This window comes from Pleurodeles waltl, chromosome 2_2 (assembly GCF_031143425.1).
Source record: "Pleurodeles waltl isolate 20211129_DDA chromosome 2_2, aPleWal1.hap1.20221129, whole genome shotgun sequence".
Lineage (NCBI taxonomy): Eukaryota > Metazoa > Chordata > Amphibia > Caudata > Salamandridae > Pleurodeles > Pleurodeles waltl.
In genome coordinates, this window is record NC_090439.1 from 355,749,059 (window position 1) to 355,768,693 (window position 19,635).

Genomic DNA, 19,635 nt, shown 5'->3' on the forward strand with positions numbered 1-19,635 from the left:
ACTGTTTGTATATCATTAGGGCCCAACTGGTATCCCCCCGGGAGAAGAGAGCGTAAGGGGGCCGGAAAAACAAGGTCTCTTTTGGGTATGTTAAACTGCCTCCTGGCATCTGGGTGGTACCAGTGTGTTGCAAATTGACCTTGTGCAACTAAGTAGTACAATTGAAAGTGTGGAACTCCGAAACCACTGTGTTCATGAGGAAGTGTCAAGACATCCCAACGGATCCTAGGGCGCCTACCTGCCCAAATTAGTTGTGTGAGATGTCTCCTGAGTTCGAAAAAAATTAATTGTAAAGCAGTATGGGAATGTTTACGAAAAGATATAGATATCGGGGAAGTACACCCATTTTAATAATGGCTATGCGCCCTGCCATTGACAGTAGAAGGCGGGCCCACCTTTCTATGTGTGCAGACAGACTGCCGAAGGCCGGCACATAGTTGAGTCAGATCACTTGTTCCTTGTCTCTATGTATGTTCACTCCTAGATACTTGGCATGTTCATCGCACCACTTCAGCGGGAAAGTTGATTGGCTGGGCTTATGTACTGTCTGTGAGGGGTAAAAGTTCTGATTCGGACCAGTTGACTCTGAGCCCGGAGGGTGTGATTTGGACCAGTTGACTCTGAGCCCAGAGTGTGTACCCGATAGGGCTACCTTTTGTAGGACAGGGTCCAGATTTGCCCCAGGATTCCTTAAAAACAGCAGCACATCGTCTGTGTGTAATGATATAAGCAGCAGTCCTGTTTTGAAGTTCCCTATGGATATGTTTTCCTTGTAGGTGTCTTACTAACGGGTCCATAACAAGCATCCCTGCCTCGTGTAATCGGGAAGGACAGGGACAGGGTGTTGTTACTTCTAATTCTGTCCGTTGGTTCAGTATATAAAAGCTTAATTGGGTAAAGGCAGTTACAGGGAATGCCAAGCTTCTGTAGAGTTGCCATTAAAAATGGCCATTCCAACAAGTCAAACGCCTTCTCCGCATCCAAAAGTGCTACTGCTGCGGGAATTCTGGGGGAGACTCTGTTAAGTTAAGTGTAGCAAGCAGTGTATAGAGGTTAATGTCTGTTGACTGTTGTGGGATAAATCCCGATTGTGCTGATGGTATGACACTATCCAGCAATACGGACAGTCGTGTTGCTAGTAACTTAGCCAGGTTTTTGGCAGCAGCGTGATAACCGCTTCTCTAAGTGTTGGCGCAGGATGCCGGTTTTCAGTGCCTCGGTGCACACCTCTAATAGATGTGGTGCTGGGTCGTTCCGATATGCCTTGTAAAAGGCACTGGTAAATCCATCAAGCCCTGGAGCCTTTGACCCATTCAGAGCTTCCATTACCTGGATTATCTCCTCGCATGTGAACGGTTCAGCCAGAAACTATTGCTGTGCATTTGTCAGCCATACCATTGCTATTTTGTTAAGATATTGTGCCAGCCCTGGATTATCACTGCTCTGAAGTGGAGGAATATAGTTGTGTGTAATAGGTGAGAAACTCTGATTGTATCCTTGCTGTGTCAGTTATGTGGGTGCTGTCCTCCTTGTATAACTCGTGTATATGTGAGAATGCCCTAGAGGGTCTCAGCAAGTTTTCCAGGGTTTGGACTGGTCGTTCCCCCTCCCCGTATCGCCAGGCATTCGCGTATTTGCCCAAGTAATGGGTTTCACCCTCAGCGAGGTCTCAGAACTCCTCCATAAGGGAGGCCTGCCGGCTCCCACTATGGTGCATACTGTGTATCATGTCAGTGTGATCCAGCTCCACCAGTGCCTCCTCCACCCTGGATAGACTGTTACGAATGTCTCGTAGGATTCCCACTTGTTTTCCTACGCAGACCCCTCTTACGTAAGCCTTAAAAACTTCCCATAATGTAACATGACAGGATACTGTACCTTCGTTGAGAGTGAAGTACTCTGTAATTAGGTCTGTGGCCTGTGGTCTGTGCTCAGGTCCAGAGGAGTCCACTGCTTCATTTCACCTAGAACGTCCAACTTGGTCACTCACCAGCAAACATGTCCATACTGGTTGAGTTCTGAGTATCGGGTGGGGAGCCCGATGCCCCCACGGGCCCTTCGACATTGCGTTTGGAAAGTGTTTTACAAAGGTCCAGTACATCGGATATGCGTGTTTTGCCATTTATGTCAACCTCTAACAGTGAGGGATGTAACATCCCATATCGGACACCAAGCTTGCGCCGTTGTATTTTCGCCGCCGTGTATTTGCGCTGTGCCTCCTGCACTGCAGTTGTGAAGTGGGGGAATATTGACACAGACATGCCCTGGTATTGGAGGGGACCTTTTTCCCTTGCCAGGCGCAGGGCAGTATCACTGTCCCTGAAATTAAGCAGGCGGGCCAAGATGGGTCTCGGGGGCGGCACCGCGCACGGTCCCAGGGTTCTAAGGGCTCATTCTACCACAAATCTAGCGGTGAAGTTGTCTTGGCCTAGCAGTGCCGCTAACAGGGTTTCTACAAAAACGTCTAAGCGACCAGTGTTGGTGGACTCTGCAATTCCTCGAGTGAGGGTGTCGTTACGCAGCCCACTGGCTTCCAGATCCTCGTTCTTAATTGCCACCATGCAGAGCCTATTCTCCATCTGTTCAAGACGTTTCTCCATTTCGTTTGCCCCATCGTCTAGGTTGGAGATACAGTGTTTGGCTCCCTGGATTCTGGTGTCCTGTTTATGCATTCTGTCTTTCATCTTAACGAGGCGGGACTCTATTGTGTCAAATCTGGCATCTAGCGCCCGAAATCTGGATCTCAACTCTGCCATGATTGTACCCAAGACAGTGGGCTGGGCTGTTTCCGGTCCCCCGGCCGGGTCTCCCCCCCCCCCCCCCCCCCCCACCCTTGCCATGCTTCTGTCTGCCAACGTGGCGCGGCCACACAAATGTGAGTTTCTTCTACTTAGACTCTCCCTTGACCATGATTGATGTGCTGAAAATTGTCGCTAGTTGTAGTCCCCTTCACATCACAGCTCCCGGACCCCCGGCACTACAGCTGCCCGTGTATTCCTCACTTGATTTCGTCGGGTAGGGGAGTCGCCGCCGGCCATGTACCAAAGAGGGGAGTCCTTTTCAAACCAGATAGACCACACTCTAGCTCTGTCGTAGGATCTGTTCTATCATCAGGATCTCTCATCCCTGCATGTGGGTCCCTAACAATGGTGGGCTTCTGGGACGCGGACCCGGGCTGCAGCATCACTGGTGTCGCAATGGCGGGCCCCCTGCCCTCTGGTTGTCATAGAGGACCGGGCTCACCCGCTGCCCCTGACGCCGTGGGGCCTCTGGCGCTCCTGGCGGGTCGTAGAGGCCTCCGGGCAGTCCCCCTGCCGCTCACCTCATGTCAGACCCGTTCTTTCGCCACACGTTTGGGGGGTCTCTCGGCACCTTGGGCAGGTCCGGTATCAGTGTAGGTCCGCTCTGCTGGCCTCAATTTCATGGCAGGAAGAGATCGCCCTTCGGAGCTTCAGCGCCTTGCGGCCATGTTGGTTACCGGCATGTCTCCGCCCAGTCTGGCTAGATAGTTAAAGCAGAAATGGGCAGTGTAGAAGAGAAGCTGCGAAAGCAAATCATAATTATATTTAATATCCTCTTAAATGTGCAGCATTAATAAGGCCTTAGTGATCTTCAAGAAGGTTTAAAGATGAAATTGTAATTGATTATTAAACTGTGACTGCGCATGCTAAGGCACACATTTCTATTTTCATGTTAAAAATATAAGTATTGAGGCACATATACAAGTTAATTCAGTTGTAGTACACAGGAGTCTATTTTGAGCTCCCTTTAGTTTACAACTAAATACAGACATGATTTATGTTTACTGGCAGTAGCATTTGTTGCAGACTAGAAACTCATTGCAGTTCTATTCTAGGTACAGTAAAATTCCAACTGACGCTTAAAATGAAATTCCTTTGCCCAGTGTGTGATCAGAGGAGGATTTCTGAGGCTGACTACTATGTAGAATGTGTTTAATGCCTTTATGCCAAATCAATTTTCCAAACTACACTTTTCTCAAAAAATGTTCTTGAGGGCCAGAAAGGAAAAGTTGAGTACTTTGAATTTGACCCAGAGACATACTAACTCAGAAATTTGTCTAAGGTGTATCCTAAGCAGCCTAAATACTCCAAATCTCACCCCTTCACTGAAGCAATACTTTTTAATATTGGCTTGATCACTTCTTACATTGAGTGACTTCACCTGCTGATGCAATACTAATTTTACACTGCCCATAGTCACCAGTCTTCTCAAGATGACTCTCGTGAAGTCTACTCCAGTGGCACAGCCATTAACATTAGTACATTGACACTACAGTCTTCATTGTCCAGATTGTGGGTTATAACATTGGCACTGCCACTAGGGATGTCTATTTCAAACCACTTTGATGCCGGGCATGCCTGTGTCACCCTCCCTGTTGAGAAGAGCAAAATGCTTAAAATGTGGTCAATGAAGGGAAACCTTTTAGAAAAGAGTAGAAGGCTGAAAGGCTTAATAAAGGAATATGTCTTGACGTGAGAGTGATAGAGCAATAGAAAGGATATGGCAGTGGTAAGCAGTTCCCAAACCTCGGAGTGATTTCAGTCTTTCACAAGAGTACACTCACAGTATGAGTTGCAGAACAGACTGTTCTAACCACTCTTAGTCCCAGTGTTGGCTCCAGCATGCCTAGATGCTCCTTTTGGGAGTTATAAATATCCTTTCATAGAATGCAGACTGTGACTAAGATAGTGAAACACGCACTCAACCCACTGGAGTACAGTGAGGATTTCATTAACACATTGTGTCGGAGGCCAATCTTATTCTTGTGCGGATTGCCCCTTTCATAGGAGTTCTAGAGATCCTTGGTAGATCATTGTACAGGGCATGCCAATGTTCCAGTGTAGACAAGATTTGTAACACTTTTTGAAGTCACTAATTGGGATACTTAAGATGTTTTACCGCGTTAGTCATGTGTTGTTTAAAGCAGTCTCTCATGCACTATAAAACGGAGGACTTTAGACTTGCCAATGATGGAGGGGATAATCTTTAGTATTGCAAGAGGTGATTAAAGATAAAAGAAGAATACAGAAACGAATATTGAGATGAGCATGGTTTCAGAATGAATTTAAGTAAATTATCTAAATTCAACAAAGCGTGCATCCAGTAATGTTTGTCATTTCTAATCAACAAAGTGTATTTTGAAACGAATGGAAAACACAGCTAAAGTACTTACTTAATTATGCTTACAGATTACATTGTAAACGGCTTCTTGAAATTTGTAGTTATAAGTGTCAAGAACAATAAACAACATGCACCTCTTGCTGGAAAAATTGGACTATTATGGAAGACGGATGCATTTGATGGCCTTGTGCAGGTAGAGTTACATTGTACTCCAGTGGCAAATGCTTGTATTAATTAAGTAAAATATAGTACACTTGAACATTAGTGATAAACATTGTCTCAATAACACATTTCTAGGATGTATTTCGAAATGTTATAAGTATACTCAGGGAGAATGGGTTTCCACCAAAAACGGCAATTTGCTATTTGCTTTGTGCCTTTGGAGTTTCCTTGAGTGACTTGCCAAATTTCCTTTTATCTGTGCAATATTGAGAAAATGGGATTAAAAATATCAATATCTTTACAATTGGAGAACCATCCTGATTTAAGAATTCGATTTCCAATCAAATTTTGAAAGAAAATAGCGTGAATCTGATTGAATGACGCATTTCTTTCCCTTGATTCAGTGATAATCCCTGGATCCTCAGAGTATGCAAGAAATTTGACCTGTCTCAAATGAAAATGTTGCAGGGACTATCAAATGAATGTGAGGCAGTTATGCCCTGAAAACAGTCAGGGCATACATAATGAGAGCATGCGGGAGATGTCACTTAACACAGTGAGGATGAAGGTTCCATCACAGAAACTCTGATACAGCCTCACAAATGTAAATGAAATGGCTTCTTTTGTCACACGATTTGTGGATCCCCCTTTTTAATTTCTGAGTTTGGATCCTCAAACCAAATTGAAATTCCGTATACAAGGACACATCCGATATGCAGTCGAATGAGCACGTTTTTTTTTCCCTTCTTGGTCCTTTGGGCATTCCTAGATCTGTGAACGATCAAAGGAATCTGACAAGTTGCAACTAAGCGTTTTAGTCCCAGGAAGCTTATTGTGAGACGCTGAAAAAATGCACCCTTGAAAAAAGGCAGGGCATGCATGAGGGTTGAAGAGTAACTCCTAACTATACTGAGCAAACTGGGAAAGCCCTAGACTGGAAAAGACAGCCCCAAAAGTTTTAATGAAACTGCGATCTTTTCTGAGATATTAGCTTATGCCCCATTTTTGATTTGCAGATTCAGATCATCAATCATTTTGAGCATACCTATCCACATATTTAAAGATAAACAACCTAAATAAAGTGCGTACTCGCTGTACACTGGAATGGAAGAAGGCTGTGTGTCTTGCCACCACTACACGACTAAAGACAATGCATATTGTGCTCTGGTCTCAACGTGGGAAAGGGTGGCAGATCCTTTAACCACCCTCCCTGTACCCTCCCTGTAGTGTATTGTAACTTTACTAAAGCTGAGTTCTGGGCCTGGCTGAATGTCATGGTCGGGATGAGGTAATGTCGTCATGGAAACCTGGTCCAGGATCATTAAAATACTATAGCGCTTAACATCAGAGCTGAAGTTTGCACAATAAATAGTTCAGTTGCGGTTTTTCTAATTTCACAAAATGTGCAGTGAAAGAAACATGTACCAGGGTTTAATTTGACTTTTTACGGAGTCTGCAAAACCTCAGCAATTCAGGAATCGCTTCTCAGCATCCACCGGTCTACAGAATGCTAACTTGGCCGAACTTGAATTTTCTGAATTTCTCTCTAACGTGAACACTGAAATAAGTTAAGGTGTTGCAATTACAATAATAAGAATACTAATATGAATAAACATTTTTTTTAAAAATAGCAGCTATGGTGTTAGATATTGTGTTTCTGGTTAACAGAGGTGTGCACCTTGATCAAGAAGGAACCACAATCCTAGTCGGGGTAAGTCACAAACACACCCTATATCAGTGGTCTTCAAACTGGTCGATGCAGTACTCCCCTGTCAAACATTTTTAGGCATAAGGACCCCCTCCTGACAAAAATTTCTAAACCCGGTGGTATTTATTAATGACAACCATAAATGCCCCCAATTCCCACAGCAAATCATTTTTACAGTGGGGAAATAATACTAAAAAGTGTTTAGCAAACCAAATGGTAGTGGATGACTGTGGTTCGGCGTCACAGGCTTATCACACAGCTCAAATGAAAATAATTACACCACAATGCACAATGGTACTTTTTTAATTAAAAAAAACATCATTTGGCAAAACTTATTTAGATGACAACACCTTTCTGAACTAATGTGATGGGTGTGCCTGTTTTTCTCGAGAGAGATGGTCAGTCTGTGGTTGCACCTCATTAATACCAGTTTAACACCCAAATATAGCAATAAGCAACAAAAAAAGTGATCAGTCCTGCCTTGCAAAGGGCCTTCTACTGCGCGGCAACATGTGTTGCTGCTTTATAGTAACAGTTTGAGCTACACACAAATTATTTTTTTGTTAAAATCATCAGATCATGTAGCAGATGATGGATTATGTAGCAAATCAGCAAATCTGTAATTATGTGAAAATCGTCACAAAATCACATAATTCCAGTGGCCCTGGTCATAATGGCTGGAAAGCACAGACTGCACCTTTAGGGCATGGCATTCGAGGAGAATTTTACTATATTTAATGGGGTGCTGACGGCTTGGCTTTTACAACTGCTTGACACTGGAGGTTGCTGAACATCATTCATCAAAATTAAAACATACTATTTACAGTCATTATTGATGAACTATAAGGTCAGTGTAGGATGCTTTCTTTAATTGTTGAGGAGAACGTGGTCCCTTAATCTTCTTACAAACTTTTTCTGAAAAGACTTTTATTTGTAACTTTTCTTTTTAGCAAAAACGGACTCCTGGTTAGATTAGTTTGCTGCTGTTGACTTCAGTTTTTAGGTCTTTCACCTCCAGTTAGCTATATGCAAAATAATGGGTAGCTTAAATGAAAAATAAATAAAATAATGTTGTTACTGTGTGGGAAATGCACTATAGTACACTTAGGGCCAGATGTAGCAAAGGGTTTTACCCATTCTGTGTCTATGGGAAAATGTGTTGGTATATATGGCCCTAAGGAACCTGTATTAGTTATTGCACTGCAGAGGTAACCAGATAGCCTCTAAATCAAATCTTGGTTGGTGCATTGGAGAATAGTGACTTGACTATTTTTAGTGCTATGAGGCACAGCCTGTGACAGAAAGCACTGTGAATATGTAAGTCATTATTTTATATTTGCATTACACACAGTATAAAGGAGACTACTACAAAATGTGCAAAACGGTTTACCATAAAATGGTGCTTTCAAAATATAGAGTTTAGTAATACCCAGACCATAGTAATACAATTTTTTTTAAATAACTGTACCCTCAACACCTTCTCAGGGGTAGTAAACACTATGTAAATACAATTAAAAGCACGCACTTAACGGTTCAGTTGCTAACTCTTTTTACTACTACTCAATAAGAATAAATCTTTCATCATGAAGCTTCCAGTTACGTGATCAATTACAGCCAGTGCGGCTCCAAAGCATCCTTTCCATTTGTAGATTACCCTTTATGTTTGCAGATTAATTCATAGCTAATAATTGCATTTCTTTCAGATGAGTTAGGCACTCTGCAAAAACGCTTGTCTAGATATCTGCTCCTCCCTCGGTTTCACTTATCTGGAGACTCACTGAATGACATTTCAGCTGAAGCCACTCTTTTTCCAAAACAAAGACATTTTGGATTTGAAGCAGAAGTTAGGCTGCGGAATGCACATGCCCCTTCTGATGACTCCACGGTCCCCCTGAGGGTCATGACTCCACGGTCCCCCAGGGGGTCGCGAGCCACAGATTGAAGACCTCTGCCCTACATTAACCTGTGCTCAGCCTCTGTTAGCTTGACACAGAGCAGTCCGGCTTAACTTAAGAGCCAATGTGTAAAGTATTTGTGCAAAGAAAAAGAAAAACGTATGCACAGTTCCATAGAAATATTGATCTACATATGATCAATCTCCCATAGTCCAGGAGAGATCAGTAATGGTACCTATGAATATCCCAAATCTGGAACAAGAGCCCTCACTCACAAATTGGTGACATGCTTCATCATCAGGCTTTGCTCCTTGTCAGACCGGTACTGCAACGTCTGACGATCCCTTCATGGGGGCTCATTGCAGGAGATCTTTTGAAGAGAATTACAGGTGGTAAATGCAGAAATGTGGGATTAGTAAAGTGAGCTGTTAAAATAGGCTAGTAGGACCATTTAGTGAAATATTTATAAAAAATGTGGACGTCTGTGAAGATTAAAAAATAAATAAGATCAGGGGAAGTAAGTGAAACTTCCAGGTTTGCGGCGCAGGGGTAGGTTCTATTGGACACCGCGATCCTCGCACAATTGTGCTGACTACTATATTGCCTGGATCACGTATGCTCTCCACTATCCCCTAAGGAGCCCATCCTTTAATTTTAGGTGGGTATCTGTATCGCATATTCAACACACTCTACTAGAACAGTGAGAATTAGGTATGACTATTTTGAGGTCATGACGAACCGCACCTAGATCTCTATAGACTGATTAAAGTGAGAAACAAGTTGACCTTTTCATATATTTCATATATAGATCAATATTTCTATGGAACTGTGCATACTTTTTTGTTTTTTTGTGTTTTTTTTAAATGTATATGGGAGTATCATGCACAGGACCATGTTCTTTATGAAACCTCCCACTTAAAATCCCTCCTTTTTGTTCCTGGTAAAGTATTTGTGCAACACTTAAAACAGTGAAAACATCACACAAAAAGAGTTGGAAAATGGAACTTAATTTCGGAGTTAATACAAGACCAAAATGTTGAAAATCTAATAAGTAGGACTTGAGTTATGAATTTTTAAAGAATAAACTGAGTTAGTGCTTAGAAGCATAAAGCGCCAGCTGGGCATATCTGGTTACAATGGACTGGTCAAAGTCAAAAGTTCAGGCTGACCACGAAGGAGTGAGAGCTGGCTACATGGTCCTCACTCGGTCCGCTGAACCAAAATACCTTAAACTCCTAGTGTGGGAGCGTTGCATGGGTTCTGAGCCGTGCCATTGAGCAGATGTTTTGATTTTCCCTACGCAGTTGAGGAGAAGTGGTGTAGTTCCCCAGGCATCTGTGACAGTGCGTCGGAGTCCAGGTGCAATGGAGTTCATGTGCAGGTGCTGGCCGTGTCGACAGTAAGGCGGTGATTCCCATGAGTGCAGTAACTATGATAAAGAGTTTGGTGTCTCCGTCGAGGTGTTCGTCAACTGGAATGGAGGGACCTTACCCATAAGAAAGCACTGCATGGCTGGTTCCAAAAGTGATGCACTGGTTTTATCCACGCAGTGGAAGAGGTGGGCCGGTTTTGTCCATGCAAAGGCAGAGATGCGATGGTTCTGCTGTAGCAGTACATTGACGTCTACTTCCAAGGGCCCAGTACTGGGGTGGCACCACTTGGCAGGTCAGGCTTACAGCTGACAGAGGCCAATTGCAGTGTTGAGTTGGTTGGAAGTCTTGTTGTTGTCTTGAAGTTATGTCCCTGAGACTTCAGAACAGTCAGCTGGCCCTTGCAGTCACTCTGGGTTGGAGAGATACAGGCCTAATCCTTCTCACTCGGGTACGGAGGGCAGCGAGTCATCACAGCCAGACAGCCGTTATTCCAGAGCAGCAGCCCAGCAGAGTTACAGTCCTTGTATCAGCACATCAGTCCTTCTTCCTTGAAGGGTATCCACAAGTCCAGAAGTGTTCTGAAGTGGTAGAGTCTGGTGTCTAGTTCTTATACCTAGTGGGGACTTTGAAGTGGGGAGACATCAAAGAAGTCTTTGAAGTGTACAAATGTCCTCCCTTCCTGCCCTGTCTCTGGGCTCACTACAGGGAATTATACAGCCCTGTGTGTGGTGACAGGACGCAGCCTATTAAGGTGTAAGGGTGAGGCTGTGGCCATCTCCCCCATCCCATCTGGTTAGGATTGCCCATCAAGTCACACCTAAGGTCCCCTTCTCTCTCCGGGCATCTCCATTGGTAATCATAAGTACTGAATAGTCCTGCCCACATGCAGGGATCCTAAGGCATTCCTTTGAAATATGTCTTCTAAAGTGTAGCTGTTCGCCGTTCTTTAGTAAGGCCTAGAGAAACACCTAAGATATGAATTTTGTGCAGCCTGTAAGTAAGGCTGTATTGGCCAACTGCTTCAAAATGTATTTGAATAAGGTAATGTATACATACAGAACATGCAAATTAACTGGAATTGTGATATTTGATTTGATGGTTTAAATCTCCTTCGTAATTCCTTTTTTTAAAAGAGAAAGAAGAAGGGAGAAAGGACAGTGCAGCCCTTCAGGATGCACCTATGCAGATGTGAAAAGAGTGTCTGTGTCCTTAAGCATCCAGAGCCTACCAATAACCGATCATGCCAAGCAGGTGGCAGTTGCCTCAGTTCTTTTTATTGAGACAGTGGCAGCAGTAGGAAGCAATTTTGTCCAGTAATTCTCTGCTTCTTCCACCAGGAAGAAGGGTGGGTTGCTTATGACTTTGGAGATTCCCCTGAGAGAGAACTAGGATTACAGACAAGAAGCCATTCATTCTCTCTCAGGGGATCTCCATTGATTGTCCTACACACTGAATAGAGGACCAAGCCCATCCCCAAAAACTGCAGTAGAAGAGGAACAGAGATGAACAACGGACCTGGTTAAGCAAATACATTTTTCAGGGAAGCCTGTCCTACTTGAGCATCTGTTCCTGTATCTGAATCCAAACAATAGTGTTTGGTAAAAGTGTGAACAGATCTCCATGTTTTTGCTTTACAGATATCAGGAATTGGTATGTTCCTCATTAAAGTAGCTGTAGCTGCTTTTCTGCTAGTGGAATGAGCTTTAGGTCTACTGGACAGACCTTTATTGGCTTTCTGGTAGCATAAGAGAATGCAAGACACTGTCCATCTGGAAATAGAGTGTTTAGATGTAGCTAAACCTGTACCGACTGGGCCATAGTTAACAAACAATTGGTTCGACTTGCAGATATCTTTTGTCTTGTCTAGATAAAATGTTAAGACTCGCTTGACATCTACTTTATGGATAGTCCTTTCAGCTAGTGTAGAAGGGTGCTGAAAGAAAGTACACAAAGAAATGGTCTGATTAATGAGGAAATCTGAAATGACTTTCGGTAAGAGTTTTGGATGAGTCCTCAACCACCTTACTACTATCAATCAATCAATCAATCAATCAAAGAGATTTATAGAGCGCGCTACTCACCCGTGAGGGTTTCAAGGCGCTGGGGGTGGGAGAAGGGTAAGGGGCTGGGTGGATCACTGTTCGAAAAGCCAGGTCTTGAGGCTCTTCCTGAAAAGTAGTAGGTTTTGGGTCTTGCGGAGGTGGGTGGGGAGGGAGTTCCAGGCTTTGGGGGCAAGATAGGAGAAGGATCTGCCTCCGGTGGTGGTGTGTTTGATGCGGGGGACAGAGGCGAGAGAGAGGTCGGCGGAGCGGAGGTGGCGTGTGGGCGTGTGGAAGGTCACTCTTTTGTTAAGGTAGGCAGGGCCGGTGTTGTGGAGTGATTTGTGTGCGAGGATGAGGATCTTAAAGGTGATCCTTTTGTCTATGGGGAGCCAGTGGAGGGATTTGAGGTGTGGTGAGATGTGTTTGTGTCGGGGGAGGTCGAGGATGAGTCGTGCCGCTGAGTTCTGGATACGTTGTAGTTTGCGCTTGAGTTTTAGTGTGGTGCCAGCGTAGAGGGCGTTTCTGTAGTCAAGTCTGCTGCTGATGAGTGCGTGAGTGACTGTCTTTCTGGTCTCTGTGAGAATCCACTTGAATGTTTTTTTTCTGTATGCGGAGTGTGTTGAAGCATGAGGAGGTGAGAGCGTTGGTTTGTTGGGTCATCGAGAGGGAGGAGTCCAGGATGATGCCGAGGTTGCATGTGTGGTTAGCGGGGGCGGGGGCGGGGCCTAGCGTGGTGGGCCACCATGAGGGGTCCCAAGTGTTTTTGTGTGGGCCAAAGAGGATTATTTCGGTTTTGTTGGAGTTGAGTTTTAGGTGGTTGGCTGTCATCCATGCGGCGGTGTCGAGGAGTGCATTGTGTAGGTTGGATTTGGCGGTGTTGGGGTTGCGGGTGAGGGAGAGGATGAGTTGAGTGTCATCAGTGTATGAGAGGATGGTGATTCCGTGGGGTATGGAACACAGTGTGGCTCGGGAGAACACAGTGCCTGATTCTCACGAACCCTACCAGCTGATGTGATAGCAAAAAGGAAAGAGGCTTTCCAAGAAAGGTGTTGTAATACGGACTTATGAATGGGCTCAAAAGGAGCCTGCATAAGATTTAAGAGGACTATGTTCAATTCCCAGGGAGGGGGTGGAGGTCGTAGTGGAGGGAAACCCTTTTTTAAACCGTCCCAAAAGAATTTGGTAAAAAGAAGTTTCTGAAGGACATTTTCTGTAGGCTGTAATTGCTGGCAAGTGGACTCTTGATAGAAGAGAACTGCAAGCCTTAATTGGGCAGGTAAAGTAAATATGGAAGAATTATTTCTTCATGACATTTCGTTGGATAAGGTTCTTGTCAGAACACCAGTTACAGAATCTCTTCCATTTAAATGCGTAGGCTGAAGGATGTTTTGCCTCTTTGCGAATGCTCATGCAGTCTTGTGGAAGATTCAAATGTCCATACTGTAATAGCTCAGGAGCCATGCTGCCAAACTCAGAGGCGGGATTGGGGTGAACCAATTTCGTAAGAAGATCCAGTCTGCATAGCAGCTTCATGTGTGGGCACTCGGACATGTGGAGAAGGTCTGTGAACCACCATTGTTGGGGCACTCTGGAGCAATCAAGATCATTCTGGCCCTTGAGTAGGACAGCTGGATCAGGACTGATTAAATCAGGGGTATCAGAGGAAAACTGTAGAAACATTTATCTGACCAGTCGATCCCTAGGGCAGTGGTTCCCAATCTTTTGACTTCTGTGGACCCCCACTTTATAATTACCGGAAACCAGGGACCTCCACTGAATCATTATTGGAATCCGTGGATACCCCACTAAGTCATTACTGAAAGCTGGGAACCAAATCTGTTAATATTTTTTAATTTTTGAAGCAATTGCGGACCCCCTGAAAAGGCTTCGCTGACCCCTAGGGTTCTCCTGACCACAGTTTGGGAACCACTGCCCTAGGGCATTGCCCATCGTCCTTGGTTGGTAGTACCTCAAGGCGAAGTGTAGCTGTTTTTTTTTTTTTTTCTGCGGTTGTGACTAATTCTATGTGAGGAAACCCCCATATGTTGAAGATGCTTTACATAACCTTGTCATGAAAAACCCACTTGTGGTATTCCTGAGTGTTGGAAATGTCCCTTTCTGAGGGATACTCTCAAACATTTTGCCTTTCTCCTCCTATTTTTCTGACCCTCTTTGTGTTCGCTTTAGGACTCTGGGTACTTAACCAGTGCTAATCAGTGCTCAAGTGCATGAGCTCTCTCTCCCCTACAACTTGGTACAATTGATTTACACCCGTTTGGCTTATATAATTTACCTGTAAGTCCCTTGTAAAGTGGTATACCACATACCCAGGGCCTGTAAATTAAATGCTACTAGTGGGCCTGCAGCTCTGATTGCGCCACCCTGAGAAGTAGCCTTTCAAACATGTTTCAGGCCTGCCCATGCAGGGCCTGCATGCACAGTTTACTGCCTCATTGACTTGGCAAGTCAAGCTCCTTGCCAAGGCCTAAACTCCCTTTTTTGCTACACCTGAGTCACCCCTAAGGTAGGCCCTAGATAGCCCTATGGACGGGGTGCAGTGTATATAAAAGGTATGACATACGTCTTTATGTACTACAAGTCCTAGTAGTGACAAACAGCCTGTTTAGTTTCTCACTATGTGAGTGCTGCTCCTCTCATAGGATTGCATTGGAAATGCCCTGACATATGTCTAAGTGGTATCTTCTGATCTATGAGCAATAACGTGGGCATATTTAGTATGTTTGGAATGGTAGTGAGAAATACTGCTTATTGGTGTAGCTGGATTTTCTTATCACCATTGTAGAAATGCCACTTTTAGAAAGTGGGCATTTCTCTGTGCTTATAACTCTAGATCTTTTGCAGCTTGACTTCAGTCCACGTTTGGGGCAGAGATCCAGCTCCACATGATGCATACATTCCGGACAGCTATAACACAAGAGGGCTGGGTGTGACAGAAGAGGCATCTGTATACCGATAGTATTCCTCGACAGGAGAGGGTGAGGGTCGTTCACACCTTACATGTGAATAGGCTGTGTCCTGCTCTCACACAATGGACTGATTACTCCCCTACTGATGTCTGGAGACAATGCAGGGTTGAATGAATGTTGTGCTTGACTTAAAAGGACTCCTTTGAAGTTACCCCCTGAACAAAGGCATTGTTTAGTATAAGTAGAAAGGGCTTGACCCCTGATTTTTAGAGCACTTTTTAGGCCTGGGACTGAACCTCTGCCAGAGGGACTGCTGGCTGCATATAGGACTCTTCTGGGCTGCTCTACTTTTGTTGCCCTGCTGCCTGGTGTTTGCTGGGTAGCCCCAAAGGACTCATCAGGATTGCTTCTTTTTTTATTGCCCTGTTGCCAGCCTGCTTGCTGATTCTGTCCTAGTTAGGGCACTGTTGTAGTGCTAGGAGGACCCACCACCTGCTTGGTTGTGCTAGCCTGCCTGCCCCTTTTTGTGCCCTCCCTTGAGTTCCTCATTAGGAGCTCAGTGCAGGGAGGGCGCTATTCCCGGCTCCTTGGTATTTTCTATACACCGTGCTTGAGGAGCGCTTTATGGGCCTCCAAATATATCTCCTGCGGAACGCTATGCTTTAGTGTAGGTCAGCATGTGAGGAGCGCTTTCCTAATTACAGCTTCAGCGCAGGTATAGCGCCTCATGATCTTCATTCATTTTTGAGGGGGAGGGGGGCAGATGGTGTGCTTCCTGAGGCTGCCGCACTGTGGCAGGGACAACCCGCCCAGACCCCGAACTGCTGCGTCACAGGGGCCACATCAACTGGATCAGCCGGCTGCCTCACCCTGCTCCAACGGAGCCTTCCCGAAGTGGCTGGGGAGAGAAGCCACATTCGTCTTTCAAGGTGTTGCTCGGGCAACGAGGACACCGCAAGCTCCTCGTGCATCGCCAAGGGGCACATCGCAGTGGGTTAGCTGCAGTACCTCTGAAGAGCAGGCTCTAGGGGCCGGGAGACAGACTGGAGTTGGTACACAGCACCCACACGAGCTGCTGATGGACGAGAGAGCCCAGAATTCCAGAGCAACACCAGACGGAGCAGTAGCTGCTTCTCCCCGCAAATTTATGGCATCTCCCTGCTGCATTCCTCCCCAGTCCGGACCCCTCTCTTACAAGAGAGGGGTGACGGGCTACATGAAGAAGGAAGCTTTGTATCACTCCATTGCCCCGCTGGAGGCTCCTGACTGCCTCCAGGAGTGTTGCCAGGATTCCGCCACCATTCCTGCTCTGTACCATATTCTGATGAGAAGACGCGCAGTTGCCCCTGCCGCTCACACCTTGGTGGAAGTTTCAGTCGTTCCGGGAGGCCCATTGGACCTACCGGAATTATTGCAGTGGCAGTGAAGGTGAACTCAGCTGCCTCGGTTCATTCGGCAAATGGGGACCAATCATGGGAGGTGTGTGGGCCCTTCTTCTTTCTTTTGTCACAGAGGCATCCCGTTTGGGGAGGCACTCGCCGGTGGCTCGCAGGGTGAGTAGGAAACCTCGATGGACGTCCCGTCTGTGCCGAGTCCCTTTTGACCGCATTTGTGGAAATAGAAGCGCAGATGCTCCTGCGTTTGACATCTGTTCTATAAAAGAAGCGCTGTATGTTCTATAAAAGAAGCGCAGATGCGCTATGTCTGGCATTAGGGTAGAAGTTGTGGGTGATGACTGGATAATCAACAGTTCATCAATGTGGTTTCTCACCCTCAGTGTTTCTGCTGCATTTTTTCTGCCTGATGTCATATGGTATGCTGCAATGTGAATTTTCTCTGGCTGTGCCTAGAGTGCGCTGGGAGGGTAATGCTTATGACGTGCTTGCTCCTTTTATTGCCCTTCATGATGATATTCCATATGACAGATGCCAGAGGGAAATGTTCCTTGGTGGTTACCCTCATGGTAATAATGATTTGACAAGTGCCTGGTTGGCACAATATTACTGATTCAGGTTGTTTTGGTCTATGATGTTTATGCAATCCAGTTTATTTGTATATATCTTTTTGTAGAGTCTCATTTGTGGTGTATTTATTGTGTCACTGGTGGGAGTGTGTTGCATAAACTCTATACACATGACCTCTGCAGGAAAGCCTTTCTGCTCGGTGCCACGTTACTGGGGTTGAGCACAAATTCTTTGGTGTGTAGCTTACTCGCCCTGACTAGAGTGCTGAGTTCTGGCTGGCTGAGATACCTACCCTAGCCAACCAGAAACCCCATTTCTAACACTGAGGACCCATGCTTAGGGAATCTGCTTAAATCTTTGGAGCCACTGGAATGTGAGATGCAGTGATTCCCAGGTCTCTGGTTATCAGTCAATTCCAACTGTCTGTGCTTTGTAAGATAATGATTTGGATCTTGTTCCCCCCTCCTTGTTCAAATAGTACATTGTTATTGTGTTGTCTATCTGGACAAGCAGGGATTTTGACTTGAAGAAAGGGAGAAAAGCCTTCAGAGCTAAGTGTACTGCATGTAGCTCAAGGAGATTGATGTGATAAGTAATTTCCCATGGAGACCATGTTCCCTAGATCTGAAGATGATCCACGAAGGCTCCCCAACCGAACAATGAGGCATCTGTTACATTTGTCTGAGAGGGAACATCCTGATGAAAAGGATACCTTGCAGGATATTTGTTGGTGAACACCAGCATTTCAAGGACTATTTGCTTAGGGAGATAGTGTAATCTTCCCTCCCAATTACCTGAATATTGATCCCACTGATTCTCCAGTCACACTTGAAGTGGTATCATATGGAGACAGGCATTGAGAGTCAGAAAAATGCACAAAGCCATCAAGCCCTGGAGAGATGACATTGTTCTCACTGTGAGATGGGAGATGTTTTTGAGAGTGACACTTTGGACTGATAACAGTTGCTCCACTGAAGGATACAGTCTTGCCTCTAGGTGGGTAGCACCAAGGTAATGCTGACTGGATTGCTGTTGACTTGTGGTTGACATGCAGCCCTATTCGGTGGAGAACATTGATCATCATTTGATAATGGACTTTGGCCTCCTGCTGTGTTGATGCCTTGATAAGCCAGTGGTCTAGGTATGGACTGATGAATGTTCATAGTCTCCCACGATGTTCTAGATGCTGATTTTCAGGCCGAATGGAAGTGCCTTGCATTGGTAGTGATCGAGACCCACTATGAATCTCAGGAACTTACTGTGTTTTCAGAATTTGAAAGTATGCATCCTGGAGGTCTATTGAGCAAAGCGGCTCTCCTTGATGGGTTTGGGGATAAATTTTATGAAGTGTGAGCATTCAAAGCTTTTCTTTGAATCCATTTGTTGGTTAGTTTCATATCTAGTATGGGTCTGAATTAGTTTTTGGGGCCTTTGTTCTTCACCAAACAATAATGTGACTAAACCTCTATGCCTCGTTGGCGGGTAGGCACGATCTCTACTGCTTGTTTCTGCAGAAGTATGTTTACTTCTGATCTGAACATCTGCAGGTGTTTGTTTGGAGAGTTTTAGTGGAGAGCTAGTTAACCCCAGGCAATGCCCATTCTGTACAGTATTCAGAACTAGTTGTCCTTCCAGATGGTTTACCACTTTTCAGAAAATGAGAGATACTTCCCCCTACCAGACTGGGTAACGAAAAGGGGGAAGCATAGATGCATTGCTTAGAGCCTGCTGGAAGCTTTCCTGCTTGGGCAGGCTGATTGCTGGCGCTTCCCTTGGGTTGATGACATTGGTGTTGCTGGAAAGATCGTTGTTGCTGCTGTTGCCCTAGGTACAATTGAGGGATTTGAACCCTCTGTGGCCGGATCGTCACTCATAAGGCTGTTAGGTGTGTCTATGTTGTTCCTTGGATTTCTCCAAGCCTACCGCCTTTAAGGTCTCTATCTCAGACTACATCAGAGTCATCTCGTCATCCATGTGACTACTGAATAAAGTGTTACCAGAGGAAGGCAGGTTCAGAATTTGCGGTTGTGATTCTTGTTTTAGGGATGATTTGATTGGAGACCATTATGCCCTCATTGACAGTCTCAAGGAAGTCTTCCTTTCAATCCATAGAACGGTGTTCTGCAAGTTTTTGGAGAGAGTTCCATAAGGCTCTGTCATACCTGTCCAGTAGGGCAGATGAGCTTGCTGCATTCATTGTAGGGGCGGCAAGCTTTTTACTCTCCTTGTCGGGAGGAACTGAAGACGAAGGAGTAGTAGAATTCACCTTGTTTTGCAGCTAGAATGAAAACAGAAACACAACCCTAACCTATCCAATGGTAGCTTGTGGAGATTAAAAGGAATCACGACGGTGAGGGATCTCAGCTCCAGACATCATCCCCTATCATTCTCGGATATTAATCGTAAATATGACATCGATCCC

General features: G+C 45.1%; 1 protein-coding gene across 3 annotated transcripts in view; it reads left to right on the forward strand.

The window, feature by feature from the left end:
• FBXO15 (F-box protein 15) overlaps positions 1-19,635 on the forward strand; it is a 330,998-nt gene that overhangs the window by 261,979 nt on the left and 49,384 nt on the right. For all 3 annotated transcript variants that reach the window (XM_069219882.1, XM_069219881.1, XM_069219883.1), the window contains one exon: positions 5,211-5,335. In XM_069219882.1, the coding sequence (XP_069075983.1) occupies positions 5,211-5,335 (125 nt within the window). The remainder of the gene's footprint in view (positions 1-5,210; positions 5,336-19,635) is intronic.